The sequence below is a fragment of the Perissodus microlepis genome, chromosome 13 (genome assembly GCF_051167445.1).
Source record: "Perissodus microlepis isolate ML-2025 ecotype Zambia chromosome 13, ASM5116744v1, whole genome shotgun sequence".
Lineage (NCBI taxonomy): Eukaryota > Metazoa > Chordata > Actinopteri > Cichliformes > Cichlidae > Perissodus > Perissodus microlepis.
Genome location: NC_140473.1, coordinates 3,197,211 through 3,215,670, shown reverse-complemented (window position 1 = coordinate 3,215,670; position 18,460 = coordinate 3,197,211). Strand labels below are relative to the sequence as shown.

At 37.9% G+C, this 18,460-nt stretch overlaps 1 protein-coding gene across 2 annotated transcripts in view; it reads right to left on the bottom strand.

Annotated features, from left to right (window-relative positions):
- Nucleotides 1-8,649: 8,649 nt before the first annotated feature.
- The window catches only part of LOC146374504 (uncharacterized), a 36,811-nt gene continuing 27,000 nt past the window's right edge, over nucleotides 8,650-18,460 (bottom strand). For both annotated transcript variants that reach the window (XR_014801960.1, XM_084948454.1), the window contains exons 3-4: nucleotides 14,861-14,918; nucleotides 8,650-13,420 (exon numbers count right to left, since the gene is read on the bottom strand). Coding sequence is in view for 1 of the 2 variants with exons in the window: in XM_084948454.1 (XP_084804580.1) it covers nucleotides 13,399-13,420; nucleotides 14,861-14,918 (80 nt within the window). In the remaining variant the exon portion in view is untranslated. The remainder of the gene's footprint in view (nucleotides 13,421-14,860; nucleotides 14,919-18,460) is intronic.

Below are 18,460 nucleotides of genomic sequence, written 5' to 3'. Positions count from 1 at the left end.
TTAGTGCTCCTATTTTGGGAATTCTTTCTTTTGAATAGTTCAGGGAATCGTTGATTTATGTGTTAATAAGATGCCTCTGATTGAAACCGCACAAAACCTTACAACAACTACTGGAGACAAAAGAGGAAACCAAAATACAAATGGACGCTACTACAGTCGTTAGCCAACCATTAGTCTCATGACTGAATGTCATTGACTTAAATGTGGATGGGACTGCAAGTGGAGTCTTGAGTTCATATAAAAGGAGACTCATGTCCAGGTATCCCTCATGGATTTGGAAACACAGACAATACAGAATATTCCAAAAGAACTTCCGGACTCACTGGTAAGGAAGAGCATTCATTACAAGTCTGTATTATTGGTTCAACTCATGCAAGAACTTGTCTCTCGAATTCAGTAAGTGCATCTGCTTGGACCGGTTGTACATAACAACTGCTACAAATTCTACCCGATTACGTCTAAAAAATTGAGGTCTATGTTTCATATCAAGATCACTTTGAATGGAGACACTGATGGTGGCTGTATTACTAAGTGCACCCACTCAAAGTGACCTTGCATATGAGTTTACAACAAGTAGACACTTTGAAGCAAACTTTAGATTATATGTCTCACTTAAAGAAGATCTCAAATAGACACACTCATCGACTGCTACAAATTCTATCTGACCCTCCATGTTAGGTCTATCAAATTGAGTTCTATGTTTCATATCAAGATCACTTTGAATGGAGACACTGATGGTGGTTGTTTTCCTAAGTGCACCCACTCAAAATGACCTTGCATAGGAGTTTACAGCAATTAGACACTTTGAAGCAAACTTTAGTTAACATGGTTCACTTACAGAGCATCTCAAATAGAGACCCCTCAAATGGAAACACGTGGTTTTTTTCTTTTGCCTTAGTGCTCCTATTTTGGGAATTCTTTATTTTGAATAGTTCAGGGAATCATTAATTTATGTGTTAATAAGATGCCACTGATTGAAACTGCACAAATCCTTCAACAGCTACTGGAGACAAAAGAGGAAACCAAATACAATGGGCCGCTACTACAGTCGTTAGCCAACCATTGGTCTCATGACTGAATGTCACTGATTTAAATGTGGATGGGACTGCAAGTGGGGTCTTGAGTTCATATAAAAGGAGACTCATGTCCAGGTATCCCACATGGATTTGGAAACACAGACAATACAGAATATTCCAAAAGAACTTCCGGACTCACTGGTAAGGAAGAGCATTCATTACAAGTCTGTATTATTGGTTCAACTCATGCAAGAACTTGTCTCTTGAATTCAGTAAGTGCATCTGCTTGGACCGGTTGTACACAACAACTGCTACAAATTCTACCCGATTACGTCTAAAAAATTGAGGTCTATGTTTCATATCAAGATCACTTTGAATGGAGACACTGATGGTGGCTGTATTCCTAAGTGCACCCACTCAAAGTGACCTTGCATATGAGTTTACAACAAGTAGACACTTTGAAGCAAACTTTAGATTATATGTTTCACTTAAAGAAGATCTCAAATAGACACACTCATCGACTGCTACAAATTCTATCTGACCCTCCATGTTAGGTCTATCAAATTGAGTTCTATGTTTCATATCAAGATCACTTTGAATGGAGACACTGATGGTGGTTGTTTTCCTAAGTGCACCCACTCAAAGTGACCTTGCATAGGAGTTTACAGCAATTAGACACTTTGAAGCAAACTTTAGTTAACATGGTTCACTTACAGAGCATCTCAAATAGAGACCCCTCAAATGGAAACACGTGGTTTTTTTCTTTTGCCTTAGTGCTCCTATTTGGGGAAGTCTTTATTTTGAATAGTTCAGGGAATCATTAATTTATGTGTTAATGAGATGCCACTGATTGAAACTGCACAAATCCTTCAACAGCTACTGGAGACAAAAGAGGAAACCAAAATACAATGGGCCGCTACTACAGTCGTTAGCCAACCATTGGTTTCATGACTGAATGTCATTGACTTAAATGTGGGTGGGACTGCAAGTGGAGTCTTGAGTTCATATAAAAGGAGACTCATGTTCAAGCATCTCTCATGGATTTGGAAACACAGACAACACAGGATATTCCAAAAGAGCTTCCGGACTCACTGGTAAGGAAGAGCATTCATTACAAGTCTGTATTATTGGTCCAACTCATGCAAGAACTTGTCTCTTGAATTCAGTAAGTGCTTGGACCAGTTGTACACAACAACTGCTACAAATTCTACCTGACCCTTAATGTTATGTCTATCAAATTGAGTTCTATGTTTCATATCAAGATCACTTTGAATGGAGACACTGATGGTGGTTGTATTCCTAAGTGCACCCACTCAAAGTGACCTTGCATATGAGTTTACAACAAGTAGACACTTTGAAGCAAACTTTAGATTATATGTTTCACTTAAAGAAGATCTCAAATAGACACACTCATCGACTGCTACAAATTCTATCTGACCCTCCATGTTAGGTCTATCAAATTGAGTTCTATGTTTCATATCAAGATCACTTTGAATGGAGACACTGATGGTGGTTGTTTTCCTAAGTGCACCCACTCAAAGTGACCTTGTATATGAGTTTACAGCAATTAGACACTTTGAAGCAAACTTTAGTTAACATGGTTCACTTACAGAGCATCTCAAATAGAGACCCCTCAAATGGAAACACGTGGTTTTTTTCTTTTGCCTTAGTGCTCCTATTTGGGGAATTCTTTATTTTGAATAGTTCAGGGAATCATTAATTTATGTGTTAATAAGATGCCACTGATTGAAACTGCACAAATCCTTCAACAGCTACTGGAGACAAAAGAGGAAACCAAAATACAATGGGCCGCTACTACAGTCGTTAGCCAACCATTGGTCTCATGACTGAATGTCACTGATTTAAATGTGGATGGGACTGCAAGTGGGGTCTTGAGTTCATATAAAAGGAGACTCATGTCCAGGTATCCCACATGGATTTGGAAACACAGACAATACAGAATATTCCAAAAGAACTTCCGGACTCACTGGTAAGGAAGAGCATTCATTACAAGTCTGTATTATTGGTTCAACTCATGCAAGAACTTGTCTCTTGAATTCAGTAAGTGCATCTGCTTGGACCGGTTGTACACAACAACTGCTACAAATTCTACCCGATTACGTCTAAAAAATTGAGGTCTATGTTTCATATCAAGATCACTTTGAATGGAGACACTGATGGTGGCTGTATTCCTAAGTGCACCCACTCAAAGTGACCTTGCATATGAGTTTACAACAAGTAGACACTTTGAAGCAAACTTTAGATTATATGTCTCACTTAAAGAAGATCTCAAATAGACACACTCATCGACTGCTACAAATTCTATCTGACCCTCCATGTTAGGTATATCAAATTGAGTTCTATGTTTCATATCAAGATCACTTTGAATGGAGACACTGATGGTGGTTGTTTTCCTAAGTGCACCCACTCAAAGTGACCTTGCATATGAGTTTACAGCAATTAGACACTTTGAAGCAAACTTTAGTTAACATGGTTCACTTACAGAGCATCTCAAATAGAGACCCCTCAAATGGAAACACGTGGTTTTTTCTTTTGCCTTAGTGCTCCTATTTGGGGAAGTCTTTATTTTGAATAGTTCAGGGAATCATTAATTTATGTGTTAATGAGATGCCACTGATTGAAACTGCACAAATCCTTCAACAGCTACTGGAGACAAAAGAGGAAACCAAAATACAATGGGCCGCTACTACAGTCGTTAGCCAACCATTGGTTTCATGACTGAATGTCATTGACTTAAATGTGGGTGGGACTGCAAGTGGAGTCATGAGTTCATATAAAAGGAGACTCATGTTCAAGCATCTCTCATGGATTTGGAAACACAGACAACACAGGATATTCCAAAAGAGCTTCGGGACTCACTGGTAAGGAAGAGCATTCATTACAAGTCTGTATTATTGGTCCAACTCATGCAAGAACTTGTCTCTTGAATTCAGTAAGTGCTTGGACCAGTTGTACACAACAACTACTACAAATTCTACCTGACCCTTCATGTTATGTCTATCAAATTGAGTTCTATGTTTCATATCAAGATCACTTTGAATGGAGACACTGATGGTGTATGTATTCCTAAGTGCACCCACTCAAAGTGACCTTGCATATGAGTTTACAACAATTAGACACTTTGAAGCAAACTTTAGATTATATGTTTCACTTAAAGAAGATATCAAATAGACACACTCATCGACTGCTACAAATTCTACCTGACCCTTCATGTTATGTCTATGAAATTGAGTTCTATGTTTCATATCAAGATCACTTTGAATGGAAACACTGATGGTGGTTGTATTCCTAAGTGCACCCACTCAAAGTGACCTTGCATATGAGTTTACAACAAGTAGACACTTTGAAGCAAACTTTAGATTATATGTTTCACTTAAAGAAGATCTCAAATAGACACACTCATCGACTGCTACAAATTCTATCTGACCCTCCATGTTAGGTCTATCAAATTGAGTTCTATGTTTCATATCAAGATCACTTTGAATGGAGACACTGATGGTGGTTGTTTTCCTAAGTGCACCCACTCAAAGTGACCTTGCATATGAGTTTACAGCAATTAGACACTTTGAAGCAAACTTTAGATAACACGGTTCACTTACAGAACATCTCAAGTAGAGTCGCGTCAAATGGAAAAACTTGTGGTTTTCCTCTTTACTTAGTGCTCCTATTTTGGGAATTCTTTCTTTTGAATAGTTCAGGGAATCGTTGATTTATGTGTTAATAAGATGCCTCTGATTGAAACCGCACAAAACCTTCCAACAACTACTGGAGACAAAAGAGGAAACCAAAATACAAATGGACGCTACTACAGTCGTTAGCCAACCATTAGTCTCATGACTGAATGTCATTGACTTAAATGTGGATGGGACTGCAAGTGGAGTCTTGAGTTCATATAAAAGGAGACTCATGTCCAGGTATCCCTCATGGATTTGGAAACACAGACAATACAGAATATTCCAAAAGAACTTCCGGACTCACTGGTAAGGAAGAGCATTCATTACAAGTCTGTATTATTGGTTCAACTCATGCAAGAACTTGTCTCTCGAATTCAGTAAGTGCATCTGCTTGGACCGGTTGTACATAACAACTGCTACAAATTCTACCCGATTACGTCTAAAAAATTGAGGTCTATGTTTCATATCAAGATCACTTTGAATGGAGACACTGATGGTGGCTGTATTCCTAAGTGCACCCACTCAAAGTGACCTTGCATATGAGTTTACAACAAGTAGACACTTTGAAGTAAACTTTAGATTATATGTCTCACTTAAAGAAGATCTCAAATAGACACACTCATCGACTGCTACAAATTCTATCTGACCCTCCATGTTAGGTATATCAAATTGAGTTCTATGTTTCATATCAAGATCACTTTGAATGGAGACACTGATGGTGGTTGTTTTCCTAAGTGCACCCACTCAAAGTGACCTTGCATAGGAGTTTACAGCAATTAGACACTTTGAAGCAAACTTTAGTTAACATGGTTCACTTACAGAGCATCTCAAATAGAGACCCCTCAAATGGAAACACGTGGTTTTTTTCTTTTGCCTTAGTGCTCCTATTTGGGGAATTCTTTATTTTGAATAGTTCAGGGAATCATTAATTTATGTGTTAATAAGATGCCTCTGATTGAAACTGCACAAATCCTTCAACAGCTACTGGAGACAAAAGAGGAAACCAAAATACAATGGGCCGCTACTACAGTCGTTAGCCAACCATTGGTCTCATGACTGAATGTCACTGATTTAAATGTGGATGGGACTGCAAGTGGGGTCTTGAGTTCATATAAAAGGAGACTCATGTTCAAGCATCTCTCATGGATTTGGAAACACAGACAACACAGGATATTCCAAAAGAGCTTCGGGACTCACTGGTAAGGAAGAGCATTCATTACAAGTCTGTATTATTGGTCCAACTCATGCAAGAACTTGTCTCTTGAATTCAGTAAGTGCTGGGACCAGTTGTACACAACAACTGCTACAAATTCTACCTGACCCTTAATGTTATGTCTATCAAATTGAGTTCTATGTTTCATATCAAGATCACTTTGAATGGAGACACTGATGGTGGTTGTATTCCTAAGTGCACCCACTCAAAGTGACCTTGCATATGAGTTTACAACAAGTAGACACTTTGAAGCAAACTTTAGATTATATGTTTCACTTAAAGAAGATCTCAAATAGACACACTCATCGACTGCTACAAATTCTATCTGACCCTCCATGTTAGGTCTATCAAATTGAGTTCTATGTTTCATATCAAGATCACTTTGAATGGAGACACTGATGGTGGTTGTTTTCCTAAGTGCACCCACTCAAAGTGACCTTGTATATGAGTTTACAGCAATTAGACACTTTGAAGCAAACTTGGTTCACTTACAGAGCATCTCAAATAGAGACCCCTCAAATGGAAACACGTGGTTTTTTTCTTTTGCCTTAGTGCTCCTATTTGGGGAAGTCTTTATTTTGAATAGTTCAGGGAATCATTAATTTATGTGTTAATAAGATGCCACTGATTGAAACTGCACAAATCCTTCAACAGCTACTGGAGACAAAAGAGGAAACCAAAATACAATGGGCCGCTACTACAGTCGTTAGCCAACCATTGGTTTCATGACTGAATGTCATTGACTTAAATGTGGGTGGGACTGCAAGTGGAGTCTTGAGTTCATATAAAAGGAGACTCATGTTCAAGCATCTCTCATGGATTTGGAAACACAGACAACACAGGATATTCCAAAAGAGCTTCGGGACTCACTGGTAACGAAGAGCATTCATTACAAGTCTGTATTATTGGTCCAACTCATGCAAGAACTTGTCTCTTGAATTCAGTAAGTGCATCTGCTTGGACCGGTTGTACACAACAACTGCTACAAATTCTACCTGATTACGTCTAAAAAATTGAGTTCCATGTTTCATATCAAGATCACTTTGAATGGAGACACTGATGGTGGCTGTATTCCTAAGTGCACCCACTCAAAGTGACCTTGCATACGAGTTTACAGCAATTACACACTTTGAAGCACACTTTAGATTATATGTTTCACTTAAAGAACTTCTCAAATAGAGACAGTCATCGACTGCTACAAATTCTACCTGACCCTCCATGTTAGGTCTATCAAATTGAGTTCTATGTTTCATATCAAGATCACTTTGAATGGAGACATTGATGGTGGTTGTATTCCTAAGTGCACCCACTCAAAGTGACCTTGCATATGAGTTTACAACAAGTAGACACTTTGAATCAAACTTTAGATTATATGTTTCACTTAAAGAAGATCTCAAATAGACACACTCATCGACTGCTACAAATTCTATCTGACCCTCCATGTTAGGTCTATCAAATTGAGTTCTATGTTTCATATCAAGATCACTTTGAATGGAGACACTGATGGTGGTTGTTTTCCTAAGTGCACCCACTCAAAGTGACCTTGCATATGAGCTTACAGCAATTAGACACTTTGAAGCAAACTTTAGTTAACATGGTTAACTTAAAGAACATCTCAAATAGAGACCCCTCAAACGGAAACACTTTTTCCTTTTTCCTTAATTCTCCTATTTGTCGAATTCTTTATTTTGAATAGTTCAGGGAATCGTTGATTTATGTGTTAATAAGATGCCTCTGATTGAAACCGCACAAATCCTTCAACAGCTACTGGAGACAAAAGATGACAACAAAATACAATGATGGTTGTATTTCTTAGTGCACCCACTCAAAGTGACCTTGCATATGGGTTTATTCACGTTGAAGGGAACTTTAGGTTATATTTTTCACTCAAAATGATTTGAAACTGAGACACTTTAAATGAAAACATTTGTGCTTCTCCTCTTTCTTTATTCTTTCTTTATCTTTGTTTTGGGCAATTCTTTATTTTGAATGGTTCATTGAATAGTTAATTTATGTGTTCAATATCTTTCAAATATTCAGAGAAGTCCAGTTGTCTTTCTTCAACGCTCCTGAGACCACCAAGAGGTGGATAACTGAGAATTTGATATGATATGATACATATCATACTTGACATGATACATATGCACTTTTCATTCCAAGCCAATAAGTAATTGGGAACCATTTTCACTGTCAGTCATTGAACTCAGTCTCTTCTCCTTGCATGCAAGAGCATGCACATGTACAAATACATGTACTGTATACTAATGTTCTAATTAAATGAGTAAATAAATAATGTCATAGTGTGCACACGGTGCAAGTTTTTAATGGGGTAGTAGCAAATTGTGCTCCTACAAAATTTGCTATATGTAGCATCTACTGAAACAAAGCAGCATGTTACTTTTGGACGCTCTGCTGGAAAAGGCTTTTCCTGCTCCAAGTTTGCATTTTGTCCTCAGAATGAATCAACGCAGTTGAGCTTACCACTCAGTGTCTGTAGCTTAGGAATGGCCTGTTCTAAATAGAATGAGATCTCATTTGTGGGTATTATTACTCAACCTTTATTCACCACCTGAAAAAGATGGTTGTCCATAAAATTGGCACTAATTACTCAACCATTAATCCAATAGTTGTTTACAACTCTATACTCTATACTTCAATTGGCTTTTAGTTGCTTAATCGTGTGTGTGTGTGTGTGTGTGAATCCACCAATTCTAACTCAACTGAGTCATTTTTACATAAAGTCACTTTATTAGCTTTTACATATGTCTCTGAATAGAATAAGTAGTTTTATAATACCAAGAAGTCAAAAATAATAACCTATATATTTATAAAACTAAGTAGATTTACTACTCTTGACTTTTTAAAAACAAACAAGGTCTTTGATAATATAGTAGTATTTTCTGCCTTGTTAACCTTTCAACAAATCTAGACACTCAGGGTGAAGAGGTTATACAGAATAGAGTTTGGATAACTGTATGTGTGTGGATGTCTGTATGTCGATATTACTGTGAGTCATTAGGTATGCACCAAGTAAAATGTTTTCCACACATCTGAGCAGTAACAAGAAAACAGATAGTAAGAAGCAAACAGTAGAAAACAATGGTTCAGTTCTGCCCTAAAGTGAAATCAGAAGCATTTCTGGTACTCTGAAACCTTTGATTGTGTGCATTTTAGCTACCAATGGGCAAATGAAAGTAGTGGTAAAAACTTCAAATAGTTTCAATTGCTTTTTGTATTTCATGTTGAGCAAAAACAGAGAGTTTATAAATAAAGTAAGGTATCATCGGGGGCGAGAGAGTCTGTACTTAAATCAGTACAGTCTGGAACATATGTGTTAAGTGCTAGGATGTACAAGATGCTACTATGAAATTGCTAACGGAACAGTGAACAGTTAAGAACAGTAAAGAATGGCTGCATTATTCAAAATTCTATAATCTGTTCTTTAGTGTGTCCTTCCAAAAAAGGACATGTGTAATAAAACGGGGAAAAGGGACAAGGAGCAAGTGACATTGAAACCCCAACAACTTTAAAAATTGATATAATAAACAAAGCTTGGCTTTTATATTTACCAACCCATAGTAGTTAATCCCTTCACAATTTTTGGGGGGGGGGGGGGGGGGGGGGGGACTGATATCAGTATATCCTGTGGTTAACTGACATCTGAAAAGTCTAAAAGTCTTAAAATGTCTTTAAAGCTAAGAAAACACACCAGTTAAAATTTTAAGTTGACAAATTTTTCTAGTGTTTTAACTGAAAACAGTGTCTGATAGTAGTAATTTTCATGCCTGAGTTTCTTCCCATCCAATGAGAAAACATTGCTCAAGCCTGTTATCCATAAAACCCAGAGGTGTGGAAAACAAAAAGCACACACAGCTACATATATGATTTGATGTTGACACAAGGTTTAGAGTACATGACGTTGTTGGTATATGAACACATCTTGACACAAAGCTGAATAAGGAGCAGAAACTAAACAAGAAAATATTTAAACATATATCCCCTCGATCCCTGACATCCTATTCTCACAGTAACCCTTTGAATAAATGTCTCATTATTAAGCAAGAACTTTATTTCACAAAAATTCAACAATACTTCCAAATATAGTAAGAGGAATCTGGAATTTGATGTGGATTTTTTTAAATTAAAAATCTATTACAAGATGAATTTTTGTTTCATAGTTTTGACCACTATTTTTGTAACAATTACTGTACTTGTATAACATTTTGCAGAGATATAATTTTGTTTGCACCAGTGAATTATGTGAAAAAACAAGGGAAAGACCAAATTTAGGTTAAAGTTTGTTGTAGGTCAGGATTAGGCTAGTAGTGGTTATTGTTGAAAGTGACCTATTATGCTAATCTCCAGCTCCATATTTTTTTTGAACTATTTTTTTTGACAGTATAAAAGATGGATGTAGGTGCTGGGTCTGAAAGGTGAAGCCAGCATGCAAGTGCCTAAACCTGCATTTCTTTTTAATGTCCACCATAGAGCCAAACCTGTGGTTAAAAAAGACGTAGTCTCCTTCGAAAGTCTACAGCCCTCAGATTTTTAAAGGCTTTTCTGCTGTAAAGGCTTTTCCACTCATTTTGGGGTCAAACTAAAAATAAATAAAATAAGTAAATTTGGTAAATCTTAGTCATGCTGTGTTTTAGGGAAGAGAATTATTTGGGGTATGCTGAATGATTTATCCTGTTTTCCTTCTCTCTCCCCAACCAGTCGCGGCAGATGGCCCCGCCCCTCCCTGAGCCTGGTTCTGCCAGAGGTTTCTTCCTGTTCAAAGGGAGTTTTCCTTCCCACTGTCACCAAAGTCCTTGCTCATAGGGGGTCATTTGATTGTTGGGTTTTTCTCTGTAGGTATTATTGTTGGGTCTACCTTACAATATAAATTCCCTTGAGGCACTTTTGTGATTTGGCGCTGTATAAATAAAATTGAATTGAATTGATATGGGGTTTCAAAATCAGACCTGTCTATCTTTTCAAATGTGGTTTCAGAATACTAAGATGGCAATTGAAAAACTCTTTACCTTGATGCTTCAAGATGGGACTTTAGAAACTAAGACCTACATCCATCTTTTATATTTGAAGGTAAATGGTTTGTGTTTCCAATTTGAGCTGCTTTTTTCACAGTTTCACTACAGATGAACAAGTAGTTGGTGAGTTTTTGCAGACAAGTCAGCAGCTTCCATGAAAACTATGGGTAACGGTTGCCACAAAGTCACTGGCCAGTCTCTAGGGCTAGCAACAATCAGCAACTTCCACAACCGCTCACCAACTGGTCAGGAAAACACGTCTTTTCATATCGACCGGTGATTGCCAGCGGCTTCCAAACGTTCTCTGGGCGCGTGTGAATGGGGCCTTAAACCCTTTTAAAGATTGTATTCCTTTAGAGAAATGAGTTTGAATGGCACCTGTGGTGGCCAGAAGTAGAGAAAAAGTGAAAGTTAAAAAAAAAATTCAGTCTGAACACTGAGCTTTTGAGATATTTCTCCAAAAGTTGATTCTGTTCATCTGGACGTAGTGTTTTGTGAGAGAAATGTTTCATCACTCATCCAAGTGACTTCTTCAGTCTCAGCTGACTGCAGGTTTCCCCAATCTTATAAACAGTACATTTGCATAATGACTGAAACCAGCACACTGAAGGAACAATGGGCTGGGAGGTCAGTTCCTTAATCTTAATTATACAAATTCTCATGACCGTTGATCAACAACCACTGACCAAAACCCACTGATCAAAGACCACTGATCAATGGCCATGAGTACCACTCACAGAGAGTTGGGGAATGGCTGCAATCACAGCATTGTAAGATGGCGAAAGCTGTACCCTTAAGCCCCCTCCTCGATTCAGAGATGGTCTTTCCCTTTTCACGTAAATGGCTTCCTTGACTCTGCGCTCTAACCAGTGTTCCTGGGTTAAGATTGGGGAAACCTGCAGTCAGCTGAGACTGAAGAAGTCACTTGGATGAGTGACAAAACGTTTCTCCCACAAAACGCTACGTCCAGATGAACAGAATAAACTTTTGGAGATTTACTTACCTGGATGATTGCATCAAGACGTTTTGAGATATTTGTTCATTCACTGACCTCATTATATAAAACATATATGTATTTAATATATGCATCCACAATTGTAACAAAAGCAAAGGAAAGGCAGAATGGGTACATTTAGAGCAAATCCACAGGAAATTAATGTAACTTACTGAAAGAGTTAAACACATGACTGTGTGTGCATGTGTGTATATATATTTAATACTCATTGTGTAGGAACAAAAGCATGTTTACAATCACATTTTGGGGCCCCTACCAGAGACCATATTTTGTCCCCATCACCTGTGTGTTGATGTTATGATGATGTATTTTTTTAATCCATATTTGCTTTAATCCACTATTTTTTGTAGTGATATGTATTTTTAGTGTTTTATGTGTATTCTTCATTACATGTGTGTATATAATCATAGGTACATATGTTTTTCTATATATTTTGTAGTCAGGGCCTGTACATGGTTGGCTCTAATACTGCACACTGTGGTCATGCCTCAGTAGATGTATGTAGTAACAACTAGCTAAAACTCAAAAACGAAAGTGGCTTGTCCCATCCTTTGTGACTGCCAATTGTCAAATTAGTTTCTTGTCTTACATCTTGAGAAATTCTGTAGTGAATAGAAATATAATTTCTGACAATTATGGCCAAAACTATCAAATTTATCCACAAAAAATGTTAACCTCCTAACATCCACCAGGTGAACCAAATGAGGAAAAGGTTATAATTAAGTTTAAGCCACATGCTAAACAAGCATAGTTTCATAAACTAGAAAATGTTGCTTTTCAAATCAGTTCTTTTACATGCATGTTGGTCTAACAGTTTTAAGATTTTCAATTGGTTACAATTCAATATAAAAAGTAGACATGAACCTAATACTAACGCAAACTTGTCACTGGTAATCTAACAGATGTTGAGAGGTTAAAGTAAACTTTGTGCTTCAATTCCAGATCCACAATTACTTTGTAAAAGTAGTTACCATTACCTAAAACTGCGTTTTCACACATTTTAATTTTCAAATGCTCACAGGTGTGACAGCGAAGAGACAGTTAGCAGGAACAACTACTCTTGATATATAACTTAATTTATCCATAAGGGCTCTGTCTTTCCAAAGAGGTAGGGCTTTATAATTGGCAACCGCAGATTCTCAGTTGTTTTGTTTTCTTCTCTTCCTTTTGGCAATGCAGGGACAAATCTTCGCCCATCTGAACAATGACATTCGTTTTTTCTGGTGGTCCTCAGTAAATGCATAGCAGCATCAGTAGCAGCAACCGCAGAAAAGGCAGAGAGAGTATTTATGTCTGCTTGTTGTCGCTGTTCACTGCGAAGTTTTGATTGGCCTGATCATTTATGCGACCGGTTATGTATCGATCCTCTTGCCCCTTCTGCTGTCTCTGGGGTGCATGTTGTCACAGCAGCATCTCATCAAGAGGCATGTCATGGTAAGGAAGCATCGAAGCTGAAAGACAGGAAAGAAACAAAAAACGTGCTGTCATTTGTGTGTGTGTGTGTGTGTGTGTGTAGCTTCTGGGTTCAGAATGCAGAAATCTGTCAACTCCAGGTAAAGATGAAGGTTGATTTATTCATCCATTAGGAACTTCTTCAACATTAAATATTAACCAAGTCCCATCACTCAGTTGATGCATTAAAGCAGGGATTACACAAGGCTGACCTCTCACACACACACAATTTGCCTTTTCCTACACTATCCATTGCCCAAGATGGCTTCTTATGTCAGCACTTCCAACTACCAAAGGTGTTACCTACTCCATGTTTTTCCAAATTTTCATAACCTAAAGATGATTTACATTCTCTGTTCTCTCTGAATTTATTGGGTTTTCACATATTACCGACTGAATAAATTAAAAGGCGTTGCCAAATTTGATCATTTCTGGAATTGATACTGGACTTTTTTTTTTCATTATATACCCTTGTAGATAATAATTTACAAATCCAGTATTTCAACTGAACTTCAGACTAATTCTGTCTTAATAGCAATGCTTTCCTGTGAAATCGTCTTGCTTGTTCTCACTCTTGTTATATTTGGTGTAACACTTGCATATCATTTCACTTAAGTAAAATAATATGTTCTTATCAAATATAAATATTATCCTGGTATGTGTAAGTCATCATTTGTGATGACTTATTTCTACCCTTATTCCAACCCTAGGCTATTAGAATTATATCAGTAGTTTTATTTATTTTTATTTATTTATTTTTAATTTTTATTTATTTAAGAATTATTTATCCAAGCACAATCAAAGGACAAGAAAATCAGTCATTCACTCAGCCTGAGAGCAGGGAAAGGTGGAGCTAATTTGACTGTACATGTTAACTGCCTACATCAACTCGTAAACTGAGCTAAACTTTTTTTTCTTTAATCGTTTGATTTTATCATTTGTTAGTTAATTACTAAACACCTGTTTACCAAATGTATATGTTCGGATTATATTTTATGTTACATTTTAAATGACAAAGTAAGGGAAGCAATGTTTATGTCAAGTCTGGTGTTGCCTTGCAAATGATCTGATAAATGATTATGAGAAATTGAACACTGGTATTGGCACTGTAGTATTGGGAGATCTGTGTTGATCTGTGTTCCAACACACTGGAACTGGAAACATCAGACTGGTACATAGTTACTCACAAACCTGTTCATTTGATATAATGACAGTTAAGATAACTGAAATAAATAAATAAAGATCACAAAACTTTTTCCGCATTAAGGTCACTTGTGATAAAGTCTTAGCACTCAAAAGTATTTTGCACACCGGACTTTTATGTTAAAAACAGCTCCACCACATAGTGATTTAACCATATCTTCTAAATATGAAATAATATAAAATAATATAAAAAGTTCAGATATAACATATAAAAGATAACAATTCCAGGGACTCACCTGTCCCAAAGTTTAACACTCCTACATGAGTTGGTGCAGCAGCCAGCAGATATCAGAGCTGTAAAAATAAACCAGCAGAAATCATCAGAAACTGGATACTCTTAGTTAAAATTAGTAATTGTTGTACACACATGCACACACAGTGAAAAAATGTATCTTCTCACACTGAATTGCCTCAATGATGAGTGTTTTCCCTTGATGTCAATCCTCCTTCGTTCTCTTTTCAATTTTGAATACATACAGGTAAGAGTCACGCTATTCTTCCACAGTCAGCAATAAATTACTCAGTGATATAATGACTGCAAAAACTGGTTCTCACCCCTGTCTTGAGTTGTGACTAATTGTGTTTCTGGTACTCAAATACGTGCCAGTCAGTCAGGAACAGAGCCAGCCATGCCAAATATTGTCACTGTCTACCACACACATAATTACACTGAGGAGGAGGAAAAAGGAAAAACTATTAACCAAATCACTCGTGAATCTTATGTTGTTGTCATAGAGGGAAGTTGTCCGAGACAAAGAAGTCAGCTCTGTCTGAAGAGGTTAAAAGAAGACTTCCTAGACCTCAAACAAAACATTGCGCTCATTGATATATAAATGCCAGGGAATTTTCATTTACATTAGTTACTTGTAGCTTTAGTTACATACAAGAAAGGTTGCCGGTTCGAGCCCCGGCTCCGACAGTCTCGGTCGTTGTGTCCTCGGGCAAGACACTTCACCCATTGCCTACTGGTGGTGGTCAGAGAGCCCGGTGGCGCCAGTGTCTGGCAGCCTCGCCTCTGTCAGTGCGCCCCAGGGCGGCTGTGGCTACAATGTAGCTGCCATCACCAGTGTGTGAATGTGTGTGTGAATGGGTGGATGACTGTGTATAGTGTAAAGCGCTTTGGGGTCCTTAGGACCAAGTAAAGCGCTATACAGATACAGACCATATACCATTTACCAAATGATGGACACTAAATGTAAACCTGCCTTTACATTTAAAAAGAGATATATTATCAGAAACTAGAAGATACTGTAGAAGATACTGTAGTTCAAATGACGTCTCTCTTCAAGTTTTACCATTAAATGCTTTTTCCAGAATTCCAAACTGTTATAAATTTGAAAACCCCACATCCAACCCAAACCTTAGATGGGTGACCAGTGTTCTCTTGGAGATTAAGGGCTTGATTTAGTAACACGCTGTGCCAGTACAAACTGGGTTTTGCTGTAAAAATTGTTGTTTTTTTTTAAGTACTGTATTTACAAGGAGAGTGCAGTGATAAGACTGCACATTACAGATTTTTGTGACTGGCCCAGCTTGATATTGAAATGAACCAGCTGTGCCTGTGTTCAGAAAACCGTTTCAGCAACTTTCGTAAATCACCCGTAAAACTAACCACATATACAGCTCACATGAGGTTAACAGTAATCGATGAGGTATGTGGGAGGATGTTCATATATTAAGTGGACTCGGGTTAAACAGCTGTTGAACCAAAACTCTTAGTGCTGCTACACTCATCAAAGCTGGACAGTGCAGGTGGAATACTGACAGAGAAGACGACCAAATGCAGATGTGTTTGTGCTGTGTAAACAGCAGATTTTGCCCAGACCACAGTGACAGTGAACACATGCTGTGATTATATAACCAGTGTTTCCGGCAGTTTACCATGCTTACACTGGAGGCCTGCTGCATGTGCTTCACCACTCCAAGTGAGCATGTGGCACAGCAGCTGTAGGGAGGAAGAAAGGCTGACCGCTGACTGTGGTCATCTATCAACTCTAACACAGATTAACCACTCAGTTTGTGTGTACCCGTGTGTGTGAAGATGCTGAATATTCTAATTAAACAGCAAGCACAGACAGTTCTTTGAATCAACGGTGCTACTCTCTGATTGTTTCTCGTGCACTGAGAGTGCCCTCATTCTCATGTTGACCTGTTTACACCTCTGGTTGTGTCCCAGTGGTCCAAGCTGTCAAGACACACAGACATACACAGAAAGGGAGAAAGAGAGAGAGGACAAGCCCCTGGGCTGGTTCACAGCTGTGTGCTCTGCTTCACTTGAATGCACTTCGCTGCGTGCGCCATGAAGAGTGATGGACAAAAAGAGGGATAGTGTGTGTGCACGTGTTTGTGCCACTGTTCAGTATTTTACTCTGTAGTTTATTTTTCCATTTTTGTTAAGAAGAGATGGAAAAATGAGTTAGAAAAGAACAAGAGCAAAGAGAGAGAAGAAATGAGTGATCAAGGGAGAACTGGTCTTTTGTCCACCATCAAAGGGCACAAAAACACACACACATCCGATAGGTGGTAGAGGGACAGAGCAGCAGCGTTTGTAATTTCTGCAATGTGCAATTATAAACACCCACGCTAGCACACACACATGCACAAGCAGGTGGTGAATATGTTGCATTTATTTGAATACACAATAGATAAACCAACCTTGGAACTAACACCTGGTCACTTGTGTTTCTCAGATGCTTGTATCTACAAAGGGATGTTAAATGTGTTTGTGTAAAAGTGCGGCAAGTAAAAATGATGTGCGCAATGGTCAGTGTACCAGAATACAAAAGAAAGCTCAATTAATATGTCGAATGTGCCTGGTTTGAAATAATAAGAGGAAAAAGCAGGCTTCAAAGCTGACTGGAGATGAATTGCCAGGGAAGCAGCTGTTGGCCTACTTAGCAGGCCTGTCCTTAACACAGGACCTCTGATCTCACACACATACACACATGCGCACACAAGCACATTTGCAAACTTTCAATTACACAAGCTACACACATAAATTGAACTTGCACATGCAAAAGCAAGCTCCCAGCTTCTGTTGAACTTTGCCATCACTTTGCTGACCTGCCTGTGTGCCTCACCATTGTATGTGTATAAAATTACACATTTTTGTGTGAACTCGTGATTTCACTGAATTGTGCCATCCCATCATCCAACAGACCTTCAGTTCAACCCTTAATGAAGTTTCCAGCTAAATGTTCCCAGGCCTTTTCACTTTCCTGACACACTTTCTAATAAAAGAGGTCCCAATATTCTGTGTAATATATAGTAAACCTGTACCGGCAAGGTTTTTATGTGAAAATAGAGGAGGTCTGTCTGCCTGCATCATAAAATGCATAAGGGAGATGCTGTAGATGAACAGCTAAATTCATTCCAGTGTCAAGCATGTTTACATCTGGGAAATCAACTCCACCCATGCAAAACAACAAATCAAATTTTACATGCAAATAACAAAAGCAAATAACCCCCATGAGCTAAATCTAGATGACTGAATCTACATTTGTTATAATTTGAAGGTAATCAAGTAAGCTATTTAGCCTATAGTTGCTTAGCAACTATCAAAGATTAAGCTAATAGTTCAACAGTTTTAAACTGATGCATCCTCATTTGGTTTCCAAGACTAAGATGAGGAGATTGATACCACTCGCATGTTTGTGTGTTTGAAATATAAGATATGATAACGAAATTGCAAAATTGTCCCATATCGGCACTAAGCACAGCTAAACACACCAAAACACAAAACAGTAAACTTTAAAGAGGATAAAAAGTGCAAAAAAGGTATGAATAATAAATTAAAGAATGAATGTTTATTCCACATGATTGCCCCCCACAAAGTC